This window comes from Mobula hypostoma, chromosome 16, assembly GCF_963921235.1.
Source record: "Mobula hypostoma chromosome 16, sMobHyp1.1, whole genome shotgun sequence".
NCBI lineage: Eukaryota > Metazoa > Chordata > Chondrichthyes > Myliobatiformes > Myliobatidae > Mobula > Mobula hypostoma.
In genome coordinates this window covers 24,224,288-24,248,819 of record NC_086112.1, presented here as the reverse complement: position 1 = coordinate 24,248,819, position 24,532 = coordinate 24,224,288, and the positions used below count along the sequence as shown (strand labels likewise).

The following is a 24,532-nucleotide window of genomic DNA, read 5'->3' as shown; positions in this document are numbered from 1 at the left end:
TTAACCCTTCACCATCATATTTCTGAATGGACAATGAACCCATGAACACTTCTTCAGTATTTTTACCTCTCCTTTTGCACTACTTAATTATTTTTTGCATATATTGTAATTTATTATTTTTATTATTATGTATTATAATGTACTCCTGCATCAAACCGACAAATTTCATGATATATGCTCCTGATATGAAACATGATTCTGATTCCCTGATCTATCTATGTGAATAAAGTCCCTCATCTCTGGTACCCTCTCTGAATCTTTCATGTGTTTTTTCAATTGTCATGTCCAGATTTACTTTATTGTCGCCAAACAATTGATACTAGAGCGTACAATCATCACAGTGATATTTGATTCTGCGCTTTGCGCTCCTTGGAGTACAAATTGATAGTAAGTATTAAAAATTTAAATTATAAAACATAAATAGAAAATTGAAAAGGGAAAGTAAGGTAGTGCAAAAAAAAACAAAAACGAGAGGCAGGTCCGGATATTTGGAGGGTACGGCCCAGATCCGGGATCCGTTCAGCAGTCTTATCACAGTTGGAAAGAAGCTGTTCCCAAATCTGGCCATACGAGTCTTCAAGCTCCTGAGCCTTCCCCAGCGGGAAGAGGGACGAAAAGTGTGTTGGCTGGGTGGGTTGTGTCCTTGATTATCCTGGCAGCACTGCTCCGATAGCATGCGGTGTAAAGTGAGTCCAAGGACGGAAGATTGGTTTGTGTGATGTGTTGGGCTGTGTTCACAATCTTCTGCAGCTTCTTCCGGTCTTGGACAGGACAACTTCCATACCAGGTTGTCATGAACCCTAGAAGAATGCTTTCTACGGTGCATCTATAAAAATTAGTGAGAGTTTTAGGGGACAGGCCAAACACAATTCTCTAGTTGTGGCCAAACCAGTGTTTTATAAAGGTTCAGAAAGACTTATAAGCTCCCATGATCTATATTTATAAAGCCCTGGACCCAAGGTTTTCATTTTAACTACTTTCTCCATCTACTGTGCTACTTCCAACAAACTATTCATATTTACCCCCAGAACTCCCTTTATCTGTAACCTTTTTTAGAATAGTATTCTATGGTTTCTTCCATTAGATTTTTGATTTCATCTGTCATCCACTTATTCTTTGTGCTTTTTTCTTTTTTAGGAATCACTAACTTTGCTGATTCTACTAAGGCATCCTTTAGAGAGTTAAACTCATTTCTACATGATTGCTATCATCTTCAACAGATTTTATTTCTAGACTTTGAAATCTATTCCTTACTTCAATTGTAAATTTTTGTCTTAAGTTTTCTTCTTTATTTAATTGCGAGTAGTCAAGGGATTGTTCAGGTTTTTACTTCTTTAGTTTTTTAAAGTTTTACTTTTACATGACATACTAATGGGTTATGGTCACTATTACAGTCTGCACCTGGATATGTTTTGCATTGAGTCATTGAGATTCTAAATCTTTGGTTTATAGTAATAAAGTCAATTTGATTTCTAGTGTTATCACCTGGACTTTTCAGGTCCACAAGCGTCTTGGATGGTTTTTAAAGTAGGTATTCATAATGATATGAAATTATTATGAATATTCATGAAATCTAATGGAAGAAAGGAGATGGAAGAAAGTAAATCCTATAGAATATGTCCTTAGATAAAAAAGTTAAAAGCTTATGTCAAAAAGCCAAACAAGAATGATTAAACCAGGAATGTGAGCAAATAGAAAGAATTCCAATTACTGATCCAAAAAAGTTACATCAACAAATCAAGAATATCACTGGTAAAAAGCTCCTCTGTTCTTCAGGTGGATGTCTGAAAGCAAAGGACGGTACCGTTATCATGGAAAAAGATGAGATTATAAGACCATAAGACAAAGGAGCAGAAATCGGCCATTCGGCCCATTAAGTCTGCTCCGCCATTTTATCATGAGCTGATCCATTCTCCCATTTAGTCCCACTCCCCCGCCTTCTCACCATAACCTTTGATGCCCTGGCTACTCAGATACCTATCAATCTCTGCCTTAAATACACCCAATGACTTGGCCTCCACTGCCGCCTGTGGCAACAAATTCCATAGATTCACCACCCTCTGGCTAAAAAAATTTCTTCACATCTCTGTTTGAATGGGCGCCCTTCAATCCTTAAGCCATGCCCTCTTGTACTAGACTCCCCCATCATGGGAAACAACTTTGCCACGTCCACTCTGTCCATGCCTTTCAACATTCGAAATGTTTCTATGAGGTCCCCCCCATTCTTCTAAACTCCAAGGAATACAGTACAAGAGCGGTCAAATGTTCCTCATATGTTAATCCTCTCATACCCGGAATCATTCTAGTGAATCTTCTCTGTACCCTCTCCAACGTCAGCACATCCTTTCTTAAATAAGGAGACCAAAACTGCCCACAGTACTCCAAGTGAGGTCTCCCCAGCGTCTTATAGAGCTTCAACATCACATCCCTGCTCCTATACTCTATTCCTCTAGAAATTAATGCCAACATTGCATTAGCCTTCTTCACCACCGACTCAACATGGAGGTTAACCTTAAGTGTATCCTGCACGAGGAGTCCCAAGTCCCATTGCATCTCAGAACTTTGAATTCTCTCCATTTAAATAATAGTCTGCTCGTTTATTTCTTCTGCCAAAGTGCATAACCATACACTTTCCAACATTGTATTTCATTTGCCACATCTTTACTGTTCACCACCTTAGATTTATTTCTGTTTTCCCCTTCCTCCACTCTATCATTCCATTTCCCATCCCCCTGCCAAATTAGTTTAAACCCTCCCTAACAGCTCTATTAAACCTTCCCGCAAGGATATTGGTCCCCTTCGGGTTCAGGTGTAACCCGTCCATTCTGAACAGAACAGATCCCAATGATCCAAGAATCTGAAGCCCTGCCCCCTGCACCAGTCTCTCAGCTACACATTTGTCTGCCTGATCCTACGATTCCTGCCCGCGCTAACATGTGGCAAAGGTAGCAATCCCCAGATTACTACCTTGGAGGTCCTGCTTTTCAGCTTCCTTCCTAACTCCCGGAAATCTCTCTTCAGGACCTCCTCCCTTCTCCTATCTATGTCACTGGTACCAACATGTACCAAGACAACTGGCTGCTCGCCCTCTCCCTTCAGAATATTCTGGACCTGATCCGAGACATCCCGTACCCTGGCACCCGGGAGGCAACACACCATGCGGGTATCTCTATCAGGCTCACAGAATCTCCTGCCTGTTCCCCTAACTATGGAATCCCCTATGACTACCGCATTCCTCTTCTCCCTCTTTCCCTCCTGCACAACAGTGCCAGGCTCAGTGCCAGAGAGGCATGAGACAAGGGTGTATTTTCTCCCCTGATTTATTTAGTGTGTACAGTGAAACAATATTACAAAAAATAAGAGACATCTTGGGAATCAAAGTTGGTGGTGAAAACATCAATAATTTCAAATATGCGGATGACACTGTGGTAATTGCAAGTACGGAGGAAGAACTATAAAACTTAATTGATATGGTTGTTGAAGAAGGTGCAAAAATAGGTCTATCAATTGCAAAAAGACAGAATGTATGGTGATATCCAAAAAGAAGGAGAATCCTATCTGCAGGCTGCGAATAAATGGGGAAGACATAAAACAAGTACAGAACTTTTGCAACTTGGGAAGCTGGGTGACATCAGATGGCAGGTGGGACACGGAAATCAAAAGAAGAATAGGGATGGCAAAAGACACCTTTACGAGAATGAAGAGTATACTGACCAATACTAAACTAGGCATTCAACCCGCCTTAGAGTACTGAAATGTTACGTTTATCCAGTTATGTTATATGGCTCAGAATGTTGGACAATATCTAGTAACATGAGGAAATGAATTGAAGCAGCAGAGATGTGTTTTTGAGGAAGATGCAAAGAATATCATGGACGAAACAAATATCTAACGAGGATATCATGAACAGAGCAAACACAGAAAGAGAAATAATGTATGAGATCATGAAAAGGCAACGTAACTTCATTGGACATGTAATTAGGAAACAGGAGTTAGAATGCACAGTAATTATGAGAAAGATTGAAGGGAAGAAAGCAAGAGGAAGACAAAGACAAATGATGATGAAGACAGCAGCCAGAGAACTGGAAATGAGTACCAATGAACTGATTCACTTGACCTGAAACAGGAGTGTGTGGGCCATGGCAGTCAAAGCTCAAACTGGGCATGGCACCTGATGATGATGATTCTATGGTTTACAATGTCTCTTCTCATTCCTCCTACAAAATGTAACTCTTCTGATTTCTTAGCTGATGCTACCCATCTACATATCCTCCTACAGTATACCATGCATCCATGTTTTGATCACCTGCAAACTTGATAGTTCAGTCCTGTAATGTCAAGCCTCAAATTCCCTGGAAGAAGAGGCTCCAATGGTTTACAATGCCTGACACCCAAGATTTCCTCACTTCCTCCTCGGCCTCTCCTCACGATTAAGGAACTGAGTTGGAGGGATGGTCACCGCATGAAAAGAGATGCCAGACAGTAATATACATTACAGTACATTGTTGGGTGGGCATCATGTGATCTTTTATCTCAGTCCAGATGAGGGGCCTCAGCCCAAAATGACAACTGTCCATTTTCCACTAAAGTAGCTGCCAGACCCACTGGATTCCTCCAGAAGTTTGTTTTGATTGGAGGAAAGAGCTGATCATGACTATGGGTGGAGGAGAAGCATCAGTAATAAATCATTGGAATAGTGTGCGTAGTGTGTGGGTTGGTTAATTAGCAACTTTGCATAATCAATAGAATTTTGCATGAAGCTTTTAAGCAGGTGTACAAATATTTGATGGCCTCAGCCAGCAACTATTCTGGCCTGGGTTCTTCTGCTCCAAAATGAAGAGTGAGCATATCCTACCCACTATCCAGAGACAAAATAACAAATGTATATGCAATGCTGGCATAAAAGCATCAGAAGTGGCTACATAATTAACAATTAATGCACATGGCACTCATGTACTTGTTAACTTACTGAAGGTTGTTACCTTGTTTGAATCACATGCCTTAGGAGAATTCCACAAACCCATTAAACAGACCCACTGATCAAAAGGATCTTGGTTACCCTCAAGGATTGTACAGCTATTTTTGCTAACTAATGACAATTCTTTGCACTGTAAATCATTGGGTCTGCTGGCTTTATCTTTCCCTCTAGATTTGCATGTGAATTTGAAAATCACTTTCCCCTTAATGGATGGTTTTATTGGTTTATGTACATCCGAAGTTGATATACATAGATGACTGCATATGCTGGGGGACTAAGGATCACAATGACCAAACTTTGAGTGGTCACAGTGTCAGACATGCACTTGTGTGCAAACTATTCTTGCATTACATATCTAAAAGCTTACTCATTTCTTCTCTTAGCTCTCCGAGCAAAGAAAATCTGTAATTCTTGCTGGTTTTATTTAGTGTAACCTTGTGAAAAGGCCAATACTATGGGTGTGCTTCAATAATATAATAGATTTCAAAAGAAAATCAAATAATTGATATAAAAATTGAACACCTCTTTTTACAAGATACTACACACAGCAAAACAAGTTGACCAACAACTATGTGTCCCAGTATTTTGCACAATAACAATGTTGTATTGAACTGTAGACTGAACCTGCAAATGGTGGAGGTCAACATCATTGCTCTTCTTACAATAGCAGAGTGCACTTTGATGGAGCAAACCTCGGTTCTGCAACTCCACTTTTGTTCTGACCCCTCATCCAAAAATATTCCAAAGCAAAATTGGAAATCAAATCTATGATGCACAGTTTTGGAATCCAACAGTAGGGTTCCTCTAAGGATTTCCAACCAAGGATCATTAACTCATCACAGTCAGCCCTCCTTATCCGCGAGTTCCGCATGCGCAAATTCTACCAACCGCGAATCGAGAAAACCTGAAAGTGCTCGAACAGCAAGTGCTGGCATGTACAGACTTTTTTTTTCTTGTCATTATTCCCTAAACAATGCCGTATAACAACTATTTTACATAGCATTTACATTGTATTAGGTATTCTAAGTAATCTAGAGATGATTTAAAGTGTACGGGAGGATGTGCGTAGGTTATTGTGGATCGACATTGAAAAAAAAACCGGAAGTTCGCTTACTAAGTAAGTCGGAACAGGTACATCCGGTATTATTCAGTGTCAGTTAGTCAAACGTTTGTCTCAGTATATAGTATATATTTTACCTTTCTAGGCATATAAAATACTTAAGAAACACAAGTTTCAGTGCCGGGCTCGGGAACAGAAGTTCCCAAGTTCGATCCAGTAACAGGTCGCTCCCGAGCATGCTGTCCATCCCTGCTGGGTTGAAGTGCAGGATCAAAAACCCAAAACCCAATAATTAAACCACTGCGTTGCTTAGTAATAATTGTAGTAATCGGGCAGGGCCTTTCTCATTTTATCCTTTAAGGTTGCACCGATCGTTGACCGACTGTAGCCTAATGCTTTTCCAATGACCAATGGTGTTTCACCTCTTTCTGATCGCTTTATTATTTCCACTTTATTTTAAATCGCGATCATGATTACTTTCGTGAACAGAAACACTGCGGATTCAGAGCTCCACCGCCGGGTCCTAATGCGCACTGAGACAGGTTAAATAAGGTCTGGAGTTCTGCTGGGTCCTAAAGTCCACCGCATTAAAACAGGTTGAATAAGGAACTTGAGCATCTGTGTTTTTTGGTATCCGCGAGGGGTCCCAGAACCAATACCTCGCGGATAAGGAGGGCCCACTGTATTGTTCTGCTCCGAACTATGTTTGAACTATGTATGGAATCTAATCCAGAAAACATGTTTGATATAACTTACCAAGTTCATTCATTGCATGCCTGTGTTCCTCATCAAAGGAAAGCTTCATCAGGACACACACTGCAGGACAGATCTGGTGTTCCACTGGAGATGGCACTATGGAAATACAATGCCTTTGAATTGAGATTTATGTGTGTAATTCAAATTTCAGTATTATAATCAGTGAACATTAGGAACAAATTCTAGGAATCATTGGTCAATAAAATGAACCTCTACAAATACTGATGTACTATTCCTTGTCCAACAAATGACAAATTACATTTGCTATCACTTATTGCATCAATCAAAAGGTTTGCTTTAAACTAGCAAACCTTTTGATTGATGCAATAAGAACAGTTCAAATTTCTAAATGTACATTAAACATTTCAGGAAATGCTTTCCACTGCTGCATTTGTCTGTCCAACTTCTCAATCAGTTAGAATACAGATACGCAAAAAACAGGCTTACATTCATAGCATTTTTTCTGTTGATAGTAAAACTGTTTAATCAACTCTAAGGAACCTGAATTTCAAAATTAATTGAACTATTTACGAAGATGAAAAGGTATTAAAACATGATATACTAATATAGTCACTTTCAGTGCCATAACAGTATATCATTCTGCAAAATATCTTATAAACTAAATGGACATTCAGAAAACACTAATCTAAATAGAAACTATACAGTGCACAAAATGAGTGCTAGCTTTTGAGTAAGCACATATAAATCAAGCATTGCATAAATGTTTAGCAGACAGGTAATGATAATTAAACTGAATGCATTAATACAAGCAGTCCAGATGCAATGGACATTCAAGAAGGGAAAGGATGATATATTCCAATTAGCTGGAAAAGCCTCCAAGTTGTGTTTCCTGAGAAACCCAAACCTCTTATTGTACAGGATTATTTCTCATATTTACAAAAAAAACCAACTAATAATATTATGCATATAATAAATTTTTTGAAAGGTTGCATCTTTTTTAATAATAAAAAATCCAAAGTTAGTCACATAAAACACTCCTCAGAAAATGCCATACTTGGATTTTTATCCTGATCAACGCCTTGTTCATGTGCCTCCTGCCATTCCCAACATGTCTCACAATATGCACGGATCTGTTCCAGCAGGTGAAGAACACGGGTCTCCCGTCTTCCTCTCTTGTCATCTGGCTGCGAATGGATGATATTGTGTAGTGCAGCACTAGCCCGTGCACGGGCCTCCTTACTGCCACGTGAATTGCCGAGCAGCACAGAGTCTTTATCATTGCCGTGCAAAAGCTGTATGAGCAGTGGAAGACAACCAGACTGACGCATAGCTATGCAGCTGTCCTGAGAACTAGACATTGCTAGCAAAGTTCGAGACATATCATCCTTGTCGTGTGTGCCAAGCATTGACAGCAGCGAGTATACCATTTCCACCTATAGCCCAAGTGAACCAGAAAGGTTAATTCTATTCACATTACGGATCTACGATTATTAATATAAAGCCAAATAACAAAAAATATTCATTTGGAAACAATACACCGAACTACAATTTTTCCTAATTCAATTCCTCTTATCATTTCTCTTGACTTTATCACCAGATCCCTAAGCAGATGTAGAAATATTAATACAATAATTCAACTGTTTGAATAACTATCTCTTTTATTTGCATCTAACCATGTCATTTTTTATTCTAATACAAATATCAGAAGGTACAAATCTGCAAACAAAAACTAGTGAAATTCTTGAGTTCTGAATTTGATTGCAAATATTCCATACGGCAACTTCATTCTATGTTCCTGCTAAAGGGAACAATTTTTAATCAATAAACATAGGTCCAAACTAGAGGGTGAAAAGGTAATACCAGTTCTCCAGTTAGGGAATGAAACAGGGCAGGTGACAGAAGTTTGTGCAGGGAAATACTTTGCATCTAGTGATCATAATACCATTTGCTTCAAAATAATTATGGAGCTGGATAGGTCTGGTTCTCGGGTAGAGATTCTAAACTGAAGAAAGGCCAATTTTGATGGTGTCAGAAAGGATCTGACAAGTGTGGATTGGGACAAGTTTTCTGGCAAAGGTGTACTTGGTAAGTGGGAAGCTTTCAAAGGAGAAGTTTTGGGAGTACAGACTTTGTATGTTCTTATCAAAATAATAAAGCAATGATAGCAGGTTTAGGGAACTTCGTTTTTTTTTTGAAAGATGTTGAGGCCCAGGTTAAAAAGGAGGAGGAGATGCATCACAAGTATAGGCAGGAAGGAACAAATGAGGTACTTAAGGAGTATAAGAAATACAGGACAACACTAAAGAAAGAACTCAGGAGGGCGAAAAGAAGGCATGAGGTTCTCGAGCAGACAAGGTGAAGGGGAATCCCAAGGGCTTCTGTAGATAGATTAAGAGCAAAAGGATAGTGTGGGTCACAATTAGTCCTCTGGAAGATCAATGATAATTTATGCATGGAGCTGAATGAGGCAGGGAGATTTTAAATGGATTTTTTTGCATTTGAATTTACTCATGAGATGCACACTGTCTACAGAAGAAGTGAGGCAAAGCAACAGTGAGGCCATGGACCATATTCAGAATACTGAGAAGGTGTTTGCTGTCTTGAGGCAAATTAAAGTGGATAAATCCCCAGGGCCTGACAAGGTATTCCCTTGGACATTGTGAAAGGCTAGTGCAGAAATTGCAAAAGGTCCAGCAGACATATTTAAAATATCCTTAGCCATGGGTGAGATGCCATAGGTTTCGAGGATAGGTAATCATATTCTGTTGTTTAAGAAAGGCTCCAAGATGGGGGTTCGCCACCTTTTTCATGACATGAATCCCTACCATTAACCGCCTTGTCCATGAATTCCAGGATGGGAATCCCTGCTCTAAGAGGTCATGAGATAAGTGTGAAAGGTGAAATATTTAAGGGGAACATGAGGGAGAATATCTTCCCTCAGAGGGTAGTGAAAGTATGGAACAAGCTATCAACAGAAGTGGTGGATGGGGGTTTGATTTCAACAGTGAAGGCCAATTTGGATAGAATCATGCATGTGAGGGATATGGAGGGCTAAGTTCCGGGTCGATGGGATGAAGCAATTAATAGTTTGGCACAGACGAGATGGGCCAAAGTGTCTGTGTCCATTTCTCGGTGACTCCATGACTGATTTTTCTCTACATGCTCTCTAAATCTTTTATGGTTTAATCACTATGTTAAATTTTGTTAATTGAAAAACAATTAAGATTCTCAATAACTTTAATTGGAAGCAATCACGCTGATGAGTTCTTTCAGTTTTAAATTACTCATGGAAATAAAAATTCCAATATGTAGAATATGTTGATTCTTCACAAAATGATAAATGAGTGACACACTGCTTCTTCCTTTACCTGTATTTCCTCGTCTGAGAAGAATCTCAGGACAACTTGCCTCTGATTATTTCAGTTCCTGACTCTGTGCTGAATCAACTCAAAAGGCAGTTGTGGAAATCGGGGAAGTCCCAACAGAAGTTCCCACATACCAAAGTCTCGACACACAGCTGGTGCTGCAATTTCTAATACTTATCAGCAGTAACTTCAACCTAATACAATCACTAGAGTATTTAGCCCCAGATTTAAAATTAATTATCTGATTATGTAGAGCAGGTACACCATGCAAATTAAAACCTCATTTCATTGTGGATTTATTTTCTTATTTTGTATAGCATTGTATTTCCAGATCAGTTTTAACTGTTTAGAAATATTATTTCCAAGTTAGTGTGAGTAGGTATGCTTAGAAAACATTCAAATTTTATTTAGTTGTTAAAGTCGGGATGAGATCGCTAAAAGTGGGCCTTTGTCACATTTACTGGGGGGCGGGGGGGTATCCGTTACTTATATAAACTCTCAAGTACTGGGAAAAAATTATGAAGAGTAGGTGATTGGTGCAGATTCCCACCCAATTCAGTCTTTATCACCATCCTGAACTCCCCTCTCCCAACACATAAACACCCCGAAATAAAGTCCTTAAAAATCAGAAATTTTAGCCTTTGGGTGCGTCAATTTCACTCTACTCCCACAATCTTCAAATCTCCTTTAAGTCAGACAGCAATGATAATTTGATACACGGCATTCATTCTGAATACATGGCTGTTCCACTAGGTGAGAGTTCATCAGTCCTACTCCTGTCTTAAGTTCTATCATGTACCAATATGGAAATCATTCATAACAGGTGAACACTCCTTTCGAACTATCATTCCTGTAAATCAATTTAAAGACTTAACTATACATAGCCAAATATTTACAGTTCAGTGACCAGTATCACTCTACCATTTAGCCAAGGCTACCACCGAATAGTTTGTAACTATTTTAAAATGCTAATAGAATTCAAATCTTTCAGGAAACAATTTGAAGTATTAATTGCCAGCAAACTCATTACAGCTAAGCAAGCAATGCCATTTCTATGCTTGTAATTCGAAGCCAGATGATTAAAAAACTGGGTTAGTATCATTCAAATTAATGTCAGATTTTAAGTTGTTAGAAATCAGATAACTTTTGTTTCCTTTGTATATACAAGTTACTATATTAGAGTATTAACATAGACTGAACTAGTGATTCTATTCCTGGATGCAGTAATTCTAATTCTGTTGATTTTTTTGACACTAAGCTTAGTTCAAATATAATCCTTACTATGTTCTTTTATTTTTCACTGCATATGTGGAATGCAGCTAAAATATCAGATATCAGTTATCAGATTAGTAAACACCATTTTTTTGTAAATATCTTTAAAAGGACACAGTAAGGATAACCAACCACATGCATTTGTTAATGAAAATAGCAAACATACTAGTAAAGCAGCCAAAGCATTGTTATAATTGACGTATTAGAAAAAATGCAGTGTAGCGACCTGTAGTCTGGAATCTTCGGTTACCTTGGTACCCAGGTGATTTGTCAGTCTTCGAGGAACTGAGTAGGAGTTACTGCAGCTCATTACACTAGTAGTATCTTGTTCAACTCGTGATCCTGAACCCTAAAATGCAGATGATACAAATTCTAAGTTTGCTAAATAAACAAAAATCTTTCCAAAATGTTATGAGTTTTTTAAACATTTTTAAGTAATTTTGCAACTACAGTGCGGGTGAACTCAAAAAACAACTCTGTGCACAAATAATTACGTAATACCAATGGCAACGTTAGCCTCACGATGTGAATGTGTAGATGAATCTTGCTAGTGAAGGCAGAATTCTGAAAATGGCTATATGTCTATTTGCTGATCGAGAATAACAACCCAAAGTAATCACTTCCCTCCCTGTGAATGTGGGTGTGAAGATTTTGGCAGCTGGTTCAGATTAAAGCTAGTGCAACGCAATCTGACCTGTCTGGCATTCTTCTAAATTCAGGAACATTGGGGACAGCGAGGTACATCTCTCATTGCAAGATTCAGTGTCCTCGTGATCTGAAGCTTCTTTGGAAATGGTGCCATTTCTGCATAAAACCTGGGTTCATGTGTAAACTTGATTGCTGACATTTTCAGAACCATGCTCCAATGTTGGGCTTCTCATGTAGTCCAATGGCAGAGTGCAAAATTACCACAATGCCCAACATTACACTAGGGAATGTGGCAGGTATTATGCACCTGAGCAGGAATTGCTATACAGGTGTCCCCTGCTTTTCGAATGTTCACTTTACGAAACCTCACTGTTATGAAAGACCTACATTAGTACCCTGTTTTCGCTAACAGGTTTTTCCCTGTTACGAAAAAAGCAGCGCGCGAAAAATGGCGGCGTGCAAAAAAAAATGGCGGCGTGTGCCCGAACAGCCAAGTTCCTCCCCCAGAACTGCATTCTAGCCGCCATTGCTTAAACATGTGTTTTATCTTGATTTATTTTGTGCATCTGTTAGCAAGATAAGTTCGAAGGTATCGGAAAAGCCTAAAAGAGCTTGTAAGGGTGTTACACTTAGCGTAAAGCGAGACATAATTAAGCATTTTGATCGTGGTGAACGAAGTAAGGACATTGTCTGCGCGTTGAACTTGCCTGCATCCAACATTCGCACTATTTATACGCAGAGAGAAAAAATCTTGAAAGCTGCCGATGTTACTGTTGGTTCTGCTCGTAGCAAAGTGGTCTCTCTTAGTCGGCATCCAGTAATGGATAAAGTGGAAAGTCTATTGCTTGAGTGGATTGATGGGTGTACAAAACATGGTGTTCCTTTAAGTTATCTTATACTTAAGGAGAAATCAATCAGTCTTTTTAATAAGCTGAAACAGAAAGCACTGGCCAATGGTGATGAAAGTGTTGCGAAAGTGGAATTTAAAGGTAGTCACGAGTGGTTTGATCGGTTTCTGAGGCGAGAGCAGCTCCATAGTTTAACGTTTACTGGAGAGAGTGCTTCGGCTGATACTGTACTGAAGCTGCTGTAAGGTTCCCAGCAGAACTGAAGAAAATAACTACAGAAGGTGGTTATTCGTATAAGCAAGTGTTTAACTGTGATGAAACTGCAATTTATTGTAAAAAATTGCTGAGTAAGACATTTATTTCGAAAGAAGAAAAGCAGGCTAAGGGACACAAGGCATCAAAGGACAGGTTTATCCTAATGCCCATTATTAACACCACTAAGCCTCTACTAGTGTACCATTCAGAAAATCCGAGGGCACTTAAAGGCGTTGATAAGAAAACACTTCCTGTTGTGTTCCGTTCACATCCAAGCAGTTGGAACACCCAAGTGCTTTTTTTCCTGAGTACATGAGCAGATACGTTAGTCCTTTTGTTGAAAAATACTGTAGAGAAAATAACCTCGATAATAGGTGTCCTGTGATTGTCGATAATTGTGCTGCTCATCCGCCTGACATTACCGAGTATGGCAGTAACATTCGTGTTGCGTTCTTACCGCCGAATACGACATCGTTGCTGCAGCTGTGTGACCAAGGCCTAATAGCCACAATTAAAGCTTACTATACGCAAAATGTGATGCATTTTATTGTAAGTGCTATTGACAGAGAGGGCAACTCCAAAGCATCTTTGCGAGAGATCTGGAAAGACTACAATATAAAACTGGCAATCGCCAACATTGGAGATGCTCTCGATAGGCTAACAGTCTCGATGAGAAATGGCTGGAGGAAACTATGTCCCGAAGCAGTGAATGATTTTAAAGGCTTCGAACCATCAACAATAAATACGACAACAGTGAGCTTGGCTAAGGAGGCTGGGTTTGTGGAAGTTGATGAAGATGATGTTGAAGAGGTTTTGGCATCCCATGACCAAGAATTGACAGATGAAGAGCTGGTGCAATTGCAAGAGGAAAGGATAACAATCGAAACCGAACGCAGTAGCGAAAATGAAGTCGTCCAGGGACTGAACGTGAAGCAGTTGCATGAGATTTTCCCTGTGATTGACAGCGCTGCAATGATTGCAGAAAAGTATGACTTTAATTTTAAAATGGCACGTAGGTTTAGGGCAGGTTTGCAGGATGTTTTGAGTGCTTACAAAGAACTGTATGATCTAAAAATGCGCGAGGCTCAGCAGTCAAGTATACTGTCGTTTTTCAAGTCCTGCACATCAGCCACAGCAGACGACTAACCTCGACCTTTGACATCGAGGCAGGCAGACATAGAAGATGATGACCTGGCTGCCCGATTGGAAATAGACTACGATGAGATGACACCCCAGTCTTCTCTACCTCCCACCACCCCAATTTCCAACAACTCAGCCTAACACACCATCCTGATTCCCATAAGTGAAACTACACTGTACATTATTTCTACTTTATATAGGTTGTGTATTTTTGTGTTATTTAGTATGATTTGTTATTTGGTATGATTTGGCAGCCTCATAGCTTAAAGGTTACTGGAGAGAGTGCTTCCGCCAACAGCACCTGCGCCGACAGTGCTTGCGTGAGATTTTCGCTGCGCTAGACTGTGCTTCAATGATTGCAAAAAGTATTTCTACTTTATATGGGCTGTGTATTTTTGTGTTATTTAGTATGATTTGTTACTTGGTATGATTTGGCAGCCTCATAGCTTAAAGGTTACTGGAGAGAGTGCTTCTGCCGAGAGCACATGCGTGAGATTTTCGCTGCGCTGGACAGTACTTCAATGATTGCAAAAAGTATTTCTACTTTATATAGGCTGTGTATTTATCATATCATTCCTACTTTTACTATATGTTACTGTTATTTTAGGTCTTATGTGTTATTTGGCATGATTTGGTAGATTATTTTTTGGGTCTGGAAATGCTCAAAAATTTTTCCCATATTAATAAATGGTAATTGCTTCTTCACTTTACGACATTTCGGCTTACAAACCGTTTCATTGGAACACTCTACCTTCGGATGGCGGGGGAAACCTGTACTCTCATTCGAAAAGTAAAGGTAATACACATTTAGCTCAAGTAACAGATTTCACTCTTTGCATTTTGAAGTTTGCAGTGTTTTAAATTCTTTTAAAATAATTTAAGTGATTTAGTTTTAAGTGTTTAACAATTTAATTTTTGGGATGTTTGGGAATGATTTTCAAGACTGATCAAAAGCATTCAATGTCCTTAGCAGCAACATCTAACAAGGTCTCTAGAGGTATAGTTTTCAAACCATTTTGAGAGCAGGCTTTGTTCTTATCCACACACAACAGCAGAATATTGCACAAGACTGAACATTTTGCATCAGAATCCTTTGGGAAATTTACCCTCATGAGTGGTTCCAGAAAGGCGTGCCCACAGTTCAAACGAATATCAATAATAAACACGAGCCATTCCATGCTAGCAGCAAATTTTGCTCTTGTACCTTTCAATGTAAGTAAAAATCATTCAAATGTTCAGATTCAAACCTTCAGAATTTCAGGTAATCTGCTTCCTCTCTTTTCCTTTTGTCCCTCCTCCTGATCTACCCAGTTCCTCCCATACCTCTCAGTTCCACACATCACTGTATTTCATTCCACATTTTTCTCTGCTCCACCCTCCATCTGCCCATCATCCATACTTTCCTCTCACTGGGTCCCCAAGGCCATCTGCCCATCAGACTTCCTTTATTTGATTCCATGATCCATCTTCCTTTCTTATCAAATTCCATCTCTGCATCCCTCTGTTGCTTCCACCTATCATCTCCCAGATGCCACTCTTTCCTCCTTCATCTGCCTATGACCCTCCTTACCTGGAACCACTTATCATTTGCCTGCTCTGGCTACACCCCTTCCCTTCACCTCTTTATACTGGCCAACCACCGCTATTTCAACCCAAAACTTTGGTTGTCTATTTCTCTCCACAGATCCTGCCTGACCCTCTGAGTTCCTCCTGTTGTTTGTTTAAGGAAATGTGATAGTTATGCAGGTACTTGCCATCATCTTCTAATCACCCTTAAACGAGGGGGTGCAGTACTGGGAAAGGTGTATAAAGGCTGGTGCTATTGTGTGGGAGACCAGCATTATAACCCGCAAGAGAGAACCATTGGAATGTTGGATTAACAATCATGCTAACAGTTGGATGAGAAACCACATGTATGGTTGTCCAATCTGCTGACAAGAAAGGAAGATGTGGAGAGAACCCAAATCATCTGCATTGGCAGATGAAATATAAAATGTAGAAACATGGAATTATCTATTTACTATTTAGGAAGAACAGTGGAATGAAGTATTATTTAAATGGAAACTGACAATAGAATGTGCTTTCCAGAGAGATTTGACTGACTGATGGGAAAACCAGTTAGAATGCAAGTATAGCAAGCAGTAAATTGAATGTTGGCTTTTACAACATGCAAGAAAAACTACAGTTTTGATACATTTGTACACTGCATTGCTGAGAACGTATTTGAAGATTTGTTTTACATTTTTATTTTCATAATTTAGAATTTATGAAACTGTGGCAACCCTTTCATAATTTAACTGTGACAGTTCAGAGAAGGTTGATTTGGTCAATGTGGGGATGAAGGGATTGACTTATGAGAAACAATTGAATAGATTGGGTCTATAACTGGAGTTTAAAAGAATGAGGGGTGAATTAATTGAAATAGGTTCTGAAAGGGTTTGACAGGGTTGATGCCAGGAGGAATTTTCCATTCATGGCAGAATCTAGAAGTGGATCTATCTGCTGTCCAAACTCATTATCTGGTCATCTGCCTGCACCAACATTATCCTAATACGGAACCCCAGTTGAGCACAACTTCTGTATCAAGTAAGTTACTTGCAGAGTACAAGAAGCTATTGCTAAGTCTCAGATAGTGAAGCTTGAGTTCCAACCCCAAAACACTGATGGCTTTTTAGCAGCTTATTACCACAAGCGATCTTTTAACTGTTTTTAACCAGAGAGATACAAAGAACAATTCAGATAAGATATCTTTTTAATCAGGATCAGGCTACATATGCCAGCTATGAACTGTAAGAAGTTGAGGACAATGTTTGATTGTTTTCACTCTTGTTCATCTGCACTCTCACAAAACATACATAGAAAGCCTGTAGCGGGTAATGAAGGATTTTCTCGCTACAGCTTTTGCACATCGTCTACATGTGATTTGCTTGCCAAATGACACTTTAAAAATTTCCAAGAATCACTCCACTTTTTCCCACTTGCAAATTCTCCAGCAATCTTTGCGTTGCAACAATACATGCAGGTAACACTAGTTTCTGTATTGTACATAAATATTTCTTGTAGGGGCACTTTTCAGTGTAGCAGTTTCTACTGTCTCATTAAGCCATTCTGCTTTAAATGAACTGGCAGTTCACGGCATTTGCTTCTTTGGAATTTGACATAGTGAATCAACAATTTCTTCAATAAAATCAGTATAAATAAGCCAGTTCTAAAATCCGCAGAAAAATCATTTCAAATTCCATGCCGTCAACATCGCCTGCATCAGAAACCGGAAAAGGAAATATGATTGTGTATGATTGTGAAATATACTTAACATGCCAATGAGGTAGAGGGTGACAAGCTTTGGCGTGCAGTTTAAATTCCTTTGTGTGCTAGAAGCTAAAGATGTGTGCATGTGCACACGCGCACACCTTAGAGGGAACATTGCTGACGAGGTCAAAGTTCAGGTGCTCAGGTTGCTTCTCAAGTCAGTTCCATAATTTAGTAATATTGTGACTGATCTGATCTCTGACTTTTGCAATGAATCATGCAGGCTCTGATGTCAGAGATCAACTGAACAGTCAGTTAATTGGCAATTCCTGTGGAAACCATGGCAAAAGACCAGTATAATCTGACCCAACGCACCCAGCACCTTCATGCTGGTCTTTGTAATCTTACTGGCAACAAAGCTGTTGGAAAAGATAATCAGGGACAAACACATTAATAAAGAAAAGCCAAATGACAAATTGTGCTTACATTTTTTTTTAAGTAGTACAGAGATGATTGCCAATTGTGCTGCAGTACACATTGTGCATATAGACTTCTAAAGGCCTTTGATCATGTTACTTAAGTTTATCATCTAAATGAAAGATTATGGAATAAAAGGAACAGTGGCAACATTGAAACAAAAATAGCCTAAGCGCAGGAAATGCTGTAGAAAAAGTTGAAGTTCCATGGAAACAGTTAAAAGTATAAAAAAAAAGACAAATTACGCTTCAATTGAATAACAAATTAAAGTTTTAAATGAAATACAGGATAAATTAGAGCACTACCAATACTACTCCAGTACTATAAAACTGTGTATTAGTTTCTATTAGTCACCAACATAGGAATTCATTCAGTGTACACTGTTGACTGTAAATGGACAAAATCAGTGCAGACACCTAGTGCAGATAATGGACTGTCTTGATTGCTTTCCTGCATAAAATAATGTCATAATCCAACAAAAAGTAGAGGCTTTTAATTTGGCCCAGTAGAGTAATTGTTATTTTTGGCTGGTGGCAAATTTTTTGTGACATCTTGGCGAGGGTCCAAAATATTTTAAAGTCAGTAAAAAACAAAATGATCAAAAATCACTGCTTTTTGAATCAGCGTCCGTCAGCCCAAATGGATAATATTACACGAGCACACGCAACTGACACTATTTAAACACCGTTCGTTCTGAGCATGGTGTTGTGTCTAACGGCCATACAAATGCACGTGACTGAAGCTAGTTAGAAGCTGTTTGGCAAGTCTCCTGTCCCAATTAAGCAGCATAGTATCCTAACAAACAAAGGGAATCTTGGCTTTTTTTTTGATGAGTTTGTTTTTTTTATGAGTTGTCCCAAATAAGCAGCTGCCCTGATTTACCGATGGCCCAATTAACCAGAATCCACTGTATATGGAACCCAAGACACTATGCTGCAGAGAATAGCATATGTTCCAAACCAACAATGGAAGTTTCATTTACCGTTGCTTTCATACTACTTACGTAACATTGCTTGTGCCAAGGTGAAAACAATGAAAGACCTCAATTCTGGAGAGATGGTGCAAAATGAAATGTCTACATTGGTCAACAAAGAAATAAATGCATACTCATCACCTCAATTAGATTGTTCACTTTTCATAAGGAAACATTTTACTTAAAGAAACCTGCGCATGAATTGTGACAGTTGTTGATCTAAGTTACACAATATCCAGGAAACAAAGCATGGGTTTTCTTATTCATCTACATTTTGTTTTAGTTGGAAAGTAAAGTTATTTCAAGGAATTTTACTGCATTTCATAATCCAAATTGCATTTTTACTTTGCATTTTCATTTTATAAAATGTTAGAAGTTTCTTGGATTATTAAACAAGAAGGTACTTTTAGAATCAAAGATTAAATAGTGATACCCCTATTAAATTCAACATTAGAAAAAACAGCATACACTTCAAAATTTTTTTTGGATATCATTCTTTATCTCGTGTAACAATTAATCATGAGTTAGAACATCATCGTCAATAGTTCTAATGCTGAATCTTTTAAATTTATACAAAAATATAGATCTTCCCGAAATTCCTTGTGATGACATACTGTAAAATTTATTCGACCAAGCAATTTAATGAATGGAGAACTACATCAAATCATCAAGGCCATTTAAAGGACACAAAAGTGTGCAATGCTAGTTAAATGAAAGATTACAACATTTCATCTTGCTGAAAAAAATTCGCCACTGATTTCTCTTATTCTGTGCAAGACTGAAAAGGTCCTCACCTGCCCACTCCCTGCCGTGCTCACGCTGGCTTCTGTTGTTTCCAGACAATCACTCGGTCCATCTGCATCATGTGGCACTGCTTGTTCTTGCTTAGTTTGTGATGATTTCTGTTGAAAGTACATTGGAATTTAGAACATCAAGGGAAGAGATAGATTTTTTTTGTCTGCTATGCTTCTATGCTGCATCTCTCAAATGGAACTGTAGCTCCTCTCCTTACTCTTAATGAACAGCAGCAAGCACCATCCCCCTCAGTGGCATGACATGATCAGAGAACAGCACGTCCACTGAGACCTTGCAGTGTATCACAATACAGACACAAAGGATGTGCTCAGAAATCCACAGACCTATTCTGACTGTGCTGTTAAAATGACAAGAGAAAAATCCTGTGGGGGTGGATGAAAATGTACGAACCAGCTCTGGTAGCATTTGATCACATGACAGGCATTGAAAATTTTATGGCCAATAAGCTCTTCCACATTAATTAGATGGCATAAAAATATTTTTTAAAAAGCTCTGGCAGGCATAAACATTTCTCTTATCTGGCATATGTATTTCAGAACAGACTTTCATTGAAAATATATACTCCTTTATGGAAGAGGCCATTTAACAGGAACATATGTGCATCAGGTTTTTAAAAAAGCTAAAATGAGAAAAAGAATCCACCTCAGAAATAAAAGCATTCACTAATTATTCAGTCTGCCACAGTTGAATAGTAGTTCGAGTTCTACTTCAGAGACAACAGCACATAATCTAGGGCGGAAGCTTCGGTGCTGAGTAAGTGCTCCAGTGTCAGAGAAGTCACTTATTCGATTTGACATTAAACCGAAGCCTCAAGAGGAGTTCAAAAATTACAACAGCAGCAAATACAAGCAGTTTAGTGGTTCTTGGTGCATGCTACGTTCCTGGGAAAAAAAGCCATTTTAATGCATGTCTTTCCAATTTGAGGGAAAATAAATTTGAACTCTTAATAGATGGAGTACTTAGTCCGAAAGCTGCTCATGTAACTGATACTAGTATTAAAATCCCCAGTGTTTTCCATTATTTTACAGTTGCACAAAGCATGCTGGAAATGCAACCTCCAAAATACATCAGATCTGCTGTATTTCTGTAAGCAAATTATACACCTACAAGAATTGTAAAGTAGATCGTTTTTACATTTGAAGAGAAGTGGCAACAAGAGCAGAAAGGGAATGGAAATAACGGTAGAAAACCACAAGATCCAATTTTTGGTGGATCTGGCAAAAACAAGGTGGCAAAGTGAATAATGTTGGAGGCAGAACACTCTGTTCTCAGTAAGGGCCTCACGTTTGTCCCCCTTCGCCCACACCTCAGCGAGTTCCGTGTTCGCCACGATGCGGAACTTTTCTTCCGCCGTCTCTGTCTCCGAGCCTACTTCTTTGGCAAGGACTCTTCCACCCCCACCGATGACCCCTTCTCCCGTCTTCAACCCTCCTCTTCTTCATGGACACCCCGCTCTGGTCTTCTGCCTGCTCTGGATCTCTTTATTGCTAACTGCCGACGGGACATCAACCGTCTCGACTTCACCGCACCTTGTCCCCATTCCAACCTCACTCCTTCGGAACGCTCTGCTCTCCACTCCCTCCGCACTAATCCTAACCTTATTATTAAACCCGCTGATAAAGGGGGTGCTGTTGTAGTCTAGCGTACTGACCTCTACCTTGCCGAGGCACAGCGACAACTCGCGGATACCTCCTCTTATTTACCCCTCGATCGTGACCCCACTAAGGAGCACCAGGCCATTGTCTCCCACACCATCACTGACTTTATCCGCTCAGGGGATCTCCCATCCACTGCTACCAACCTTATAGTTCCCACACCCCGCACTTCCCGTTTCTACCTCCTACCCAAGATCCACAAACCTGCCTGTCCTGGCCGACCTATTGTCTCAGTTTGCTCCTGCCCCACCGAACTCATTTCTGCATACCTCGACACTGTTTTATCACCCCTTGTTCAATCCCTTCCGACCTATGTTCGTGACACTTCTCACGCTCTTAAACTTTTCGATGATTTTAAGTTCCCTGGCCCCCACCGCTTTATTTTCACCATGGATGTCCAGTCCTTATATACTTCCATCCCCCATCAGGAAGGTCTCAAAGCTCTACGCTTCTTTTTGGATTCCAGACCTAATCAGTTCCCCTCTACCACCACTCTGCTCCGTCTAGCGGAATTAGTCCTTACTCTTAATAATTTCTCCTTTGGCTCCTCCCATTTCCTCCAAACTATGGGCACCCGTATGGGTCCTAGCTATGCCTGCCTTTTTGTTGGATTTGTGGAACAATCTATGTTCCGTGCCTATTCTAGTATCTGTCCCCCACTTTTCCTTCGCTACATCGACGACTGCATTGGCGCTGCTTCCTGCACGCATGCAGAACTCGTTGACTTTATTAACTTTGCCTCCAACTTTCACCCTGCCCTCAAGTTTACCTGGTCCATTTCCGACACCTCCCTCCCCTTTCTAGATCTTTCTGTCTCTGTCTCTGGAGACAGCTTATCCACTGATGTCTACTATAAGCCTACTGACTCTCACAGCTATCTGGACTATTCCTCTTCTCACCCTGTCTCTTGCAAAAACGCCATCCCCTTCTCGCAATTCCTCCGTCTCCGCTGCATCTGCTCTCAGGATGAGGCTTTTCATTCTAGGACGAGGGAGATGTCTTCCTTTTTTAAAGAAAGGGGCTTCCCTTCCTCCACTATCAACTCTGCTCTTAAACGCATCTCCCCCATTTCACGTACATCTGCTCTCACTCCATCCTCCCACCACCCCACTAGGAATAGGGTTCCCTGGTCCTCACCTACCACCCCACCAGCCTCCGGGTCCAACATATTATTCTCTGTAACTTCCGCCACCTCCAACGGGATCCCACCACTAAGCACATCTTTCCCTCCCCCCCCCCCTGCATTCCGCAGGGATCGCTCCCTACACAACTCCCTTGTCCATTCGTCCCCCCCATCCCTCCCCACTGATCTCCCTCCTGGCACTTATCCGTGTAAGCGGAACAAGTGCTACACATGCCCTTACACTTCCTCCCTTACCAACATTCAGGGCCCCAAACAGTCCTTCCAGGTGAGGCATCACTTCACCTGTGAGTCGACTGGGGTGATATACTGCGTCCAGTGCTCCCGATGTGGCCTTTTATATATTGGTGAGACCCGACGCAGACTGGGAGACCGCTTTGCTGAACATCTACGCTCTGTCCGCCAGAGAAAGCAGGATCTCCCAGTGGCCACACATTTTAATTCCACATCCCATTCCCATTCTGACATGTCTATCCACGGCCTCCTCTACTGTAAAGATGAAGCCACACTCAGGTTGGAGGAACAACACCTTATATTCCGTCTGGGTAGCCTCCAACCTGATGGCATGAACATCGACTTCTCTAACTTCCGCTAAGGCCCCACCTCCCCCTCGTACCCCATCTGTTACTCATTTTTATGCACACATTCTTTCTTTCACTCTCCTTTTTCTCCCTCTGAATATACCTCTTGCCCATCCTCTGGGTCACACCCCCCCCCTTGTCTTTCTTCCCGGACCTCCTGTCCCATGATCCTCTCGTATCCCCTTTTGCCTATCACCTGTCCAGCTCTCGGCTCTATCCCTCCCCCTCCTGTCTTCTCCTATCATTTTGGATCTCCCCCTCCCCCTCCAACTTTCAAATCCCTTACTCACTCTTCCTTCAGTTAGTCCTGACGAAGGGTCTCGGCCTGAAACGTCGACTGCACCTCTTCCTATAGATGCTGCTTGGCCTGCTGCGTTCACCAGCAACTTTGATGTAAATTAGAGACCCGACACACTTTTGTATGCAATGTTCGAAGCTTAACTCAAAATTGCTACATATGGCAATAGTGCAGTTAATCATTTACCTCGCCAGATGAACAATCTTCTTTTTCATTCCTTAGCTGCCATTGAATCAGAGACACAGAAGAAAACTGGCAACTCAGAATGGGACATTTGTTCACCATCCACAGCTACCTTGGTGGGACCTCAAATTCAGTTGATAATTTGGAATTTAAAATCCACACATTTATAGTAATGACAACAAAACTACAGGATTGTTGTAAATACCCACACAGTTCACTAATGTTCCTCGTTGCAGAAGCTTACTATACTTTCCTAGTCCAGCCTATGTCAGATTCCAACTTAAAAGTAGCTGATCACTGAAACATTCTTTGAAATGCTACAACATTTGGTGTCTGCAAGGGAGGAAGGATAGAATGAGATGGACCACCTTGCAAAAACCTATGCATTGAATTCAGACACAGCACTTCTAGCCCAATTAACCTTACAAAGTTCTTGCAAACACCTACAGACTGATGTCTCACTTGGGACATCACATTCACAAACTGGTCAATCAACAGCCTGACATAGGTGTAAGCACAGAATCATTCCTTACCAGTGCACCTCCATCACAATCCCTGGATGTATCCTAGGCTACCAGAATGACAGATCACTGCCGACCAAACAGGCAGAGTCCAAACTGCATCTCTAGCAGATAGTGAATGAACCAACACAAGGGACAGACAGACCACTTCAGACCAAACTGAATCAAAAAACCCAGTTTGGAGACCTGCAGCAGTAAAATATCTAAAGGTTCAAAGGTTCATTTTATTGAGAAAGTATACACATACAACTCTAATATCTGTCTTTTCCAGATAGCCATGAAATGCAGAAAAAGATGGGTGTTGTTGAAGAAAAGACATCAACATCTCCACCCCTCGGCACGGAAATGAAAAAGA

At 40.2% G+C, this 24,532-nt stretch overlaps 1 protein-coding gene across 8 annotated transcripts in view; it reads right to left on the bottom strand.

Annotated features, from left to right (window-relative positions):
• The window catches only part of apc (APC regulator of WNT signaling pathway), a 216,515-nt gene that overhangs the window by 16,752 nt on the left and 175,231 nt on the right, over nucleotides 1-24,532 (bottom strand). For 7 of the 8 annotated variants that reach the window (XM_063068650.1, XM_063068647.1, XM_063068646.1 and 4 more), the window contains 4 exons: nucleotides 19,777-19,884; nucleotides 11,619-11,741; nucleotides 7,810-8,188; nucleotides 6,795-6,890 (listed from right to left, as the gene is read on the bottom strand). In XM_063068650.1, coding sequence (XP_062924720.1) covers nucleotides 6,795-6,890; nucleotides 7,810-8,188; nucleotides 11,619-11,741; nucleotides 19,777-19,884 — 706 coding nt within the window. The remainder of the gene's footprint in view (nucleotides 1-6,794; nucleotides 6,891-7,809; nucleotides 8,189-11,618; nucleotides 11,742-19,776; nucleotides 19,885-24,532) is intronic. The other variant, XM_063068651.1, reaches the window with a different exon arrangement.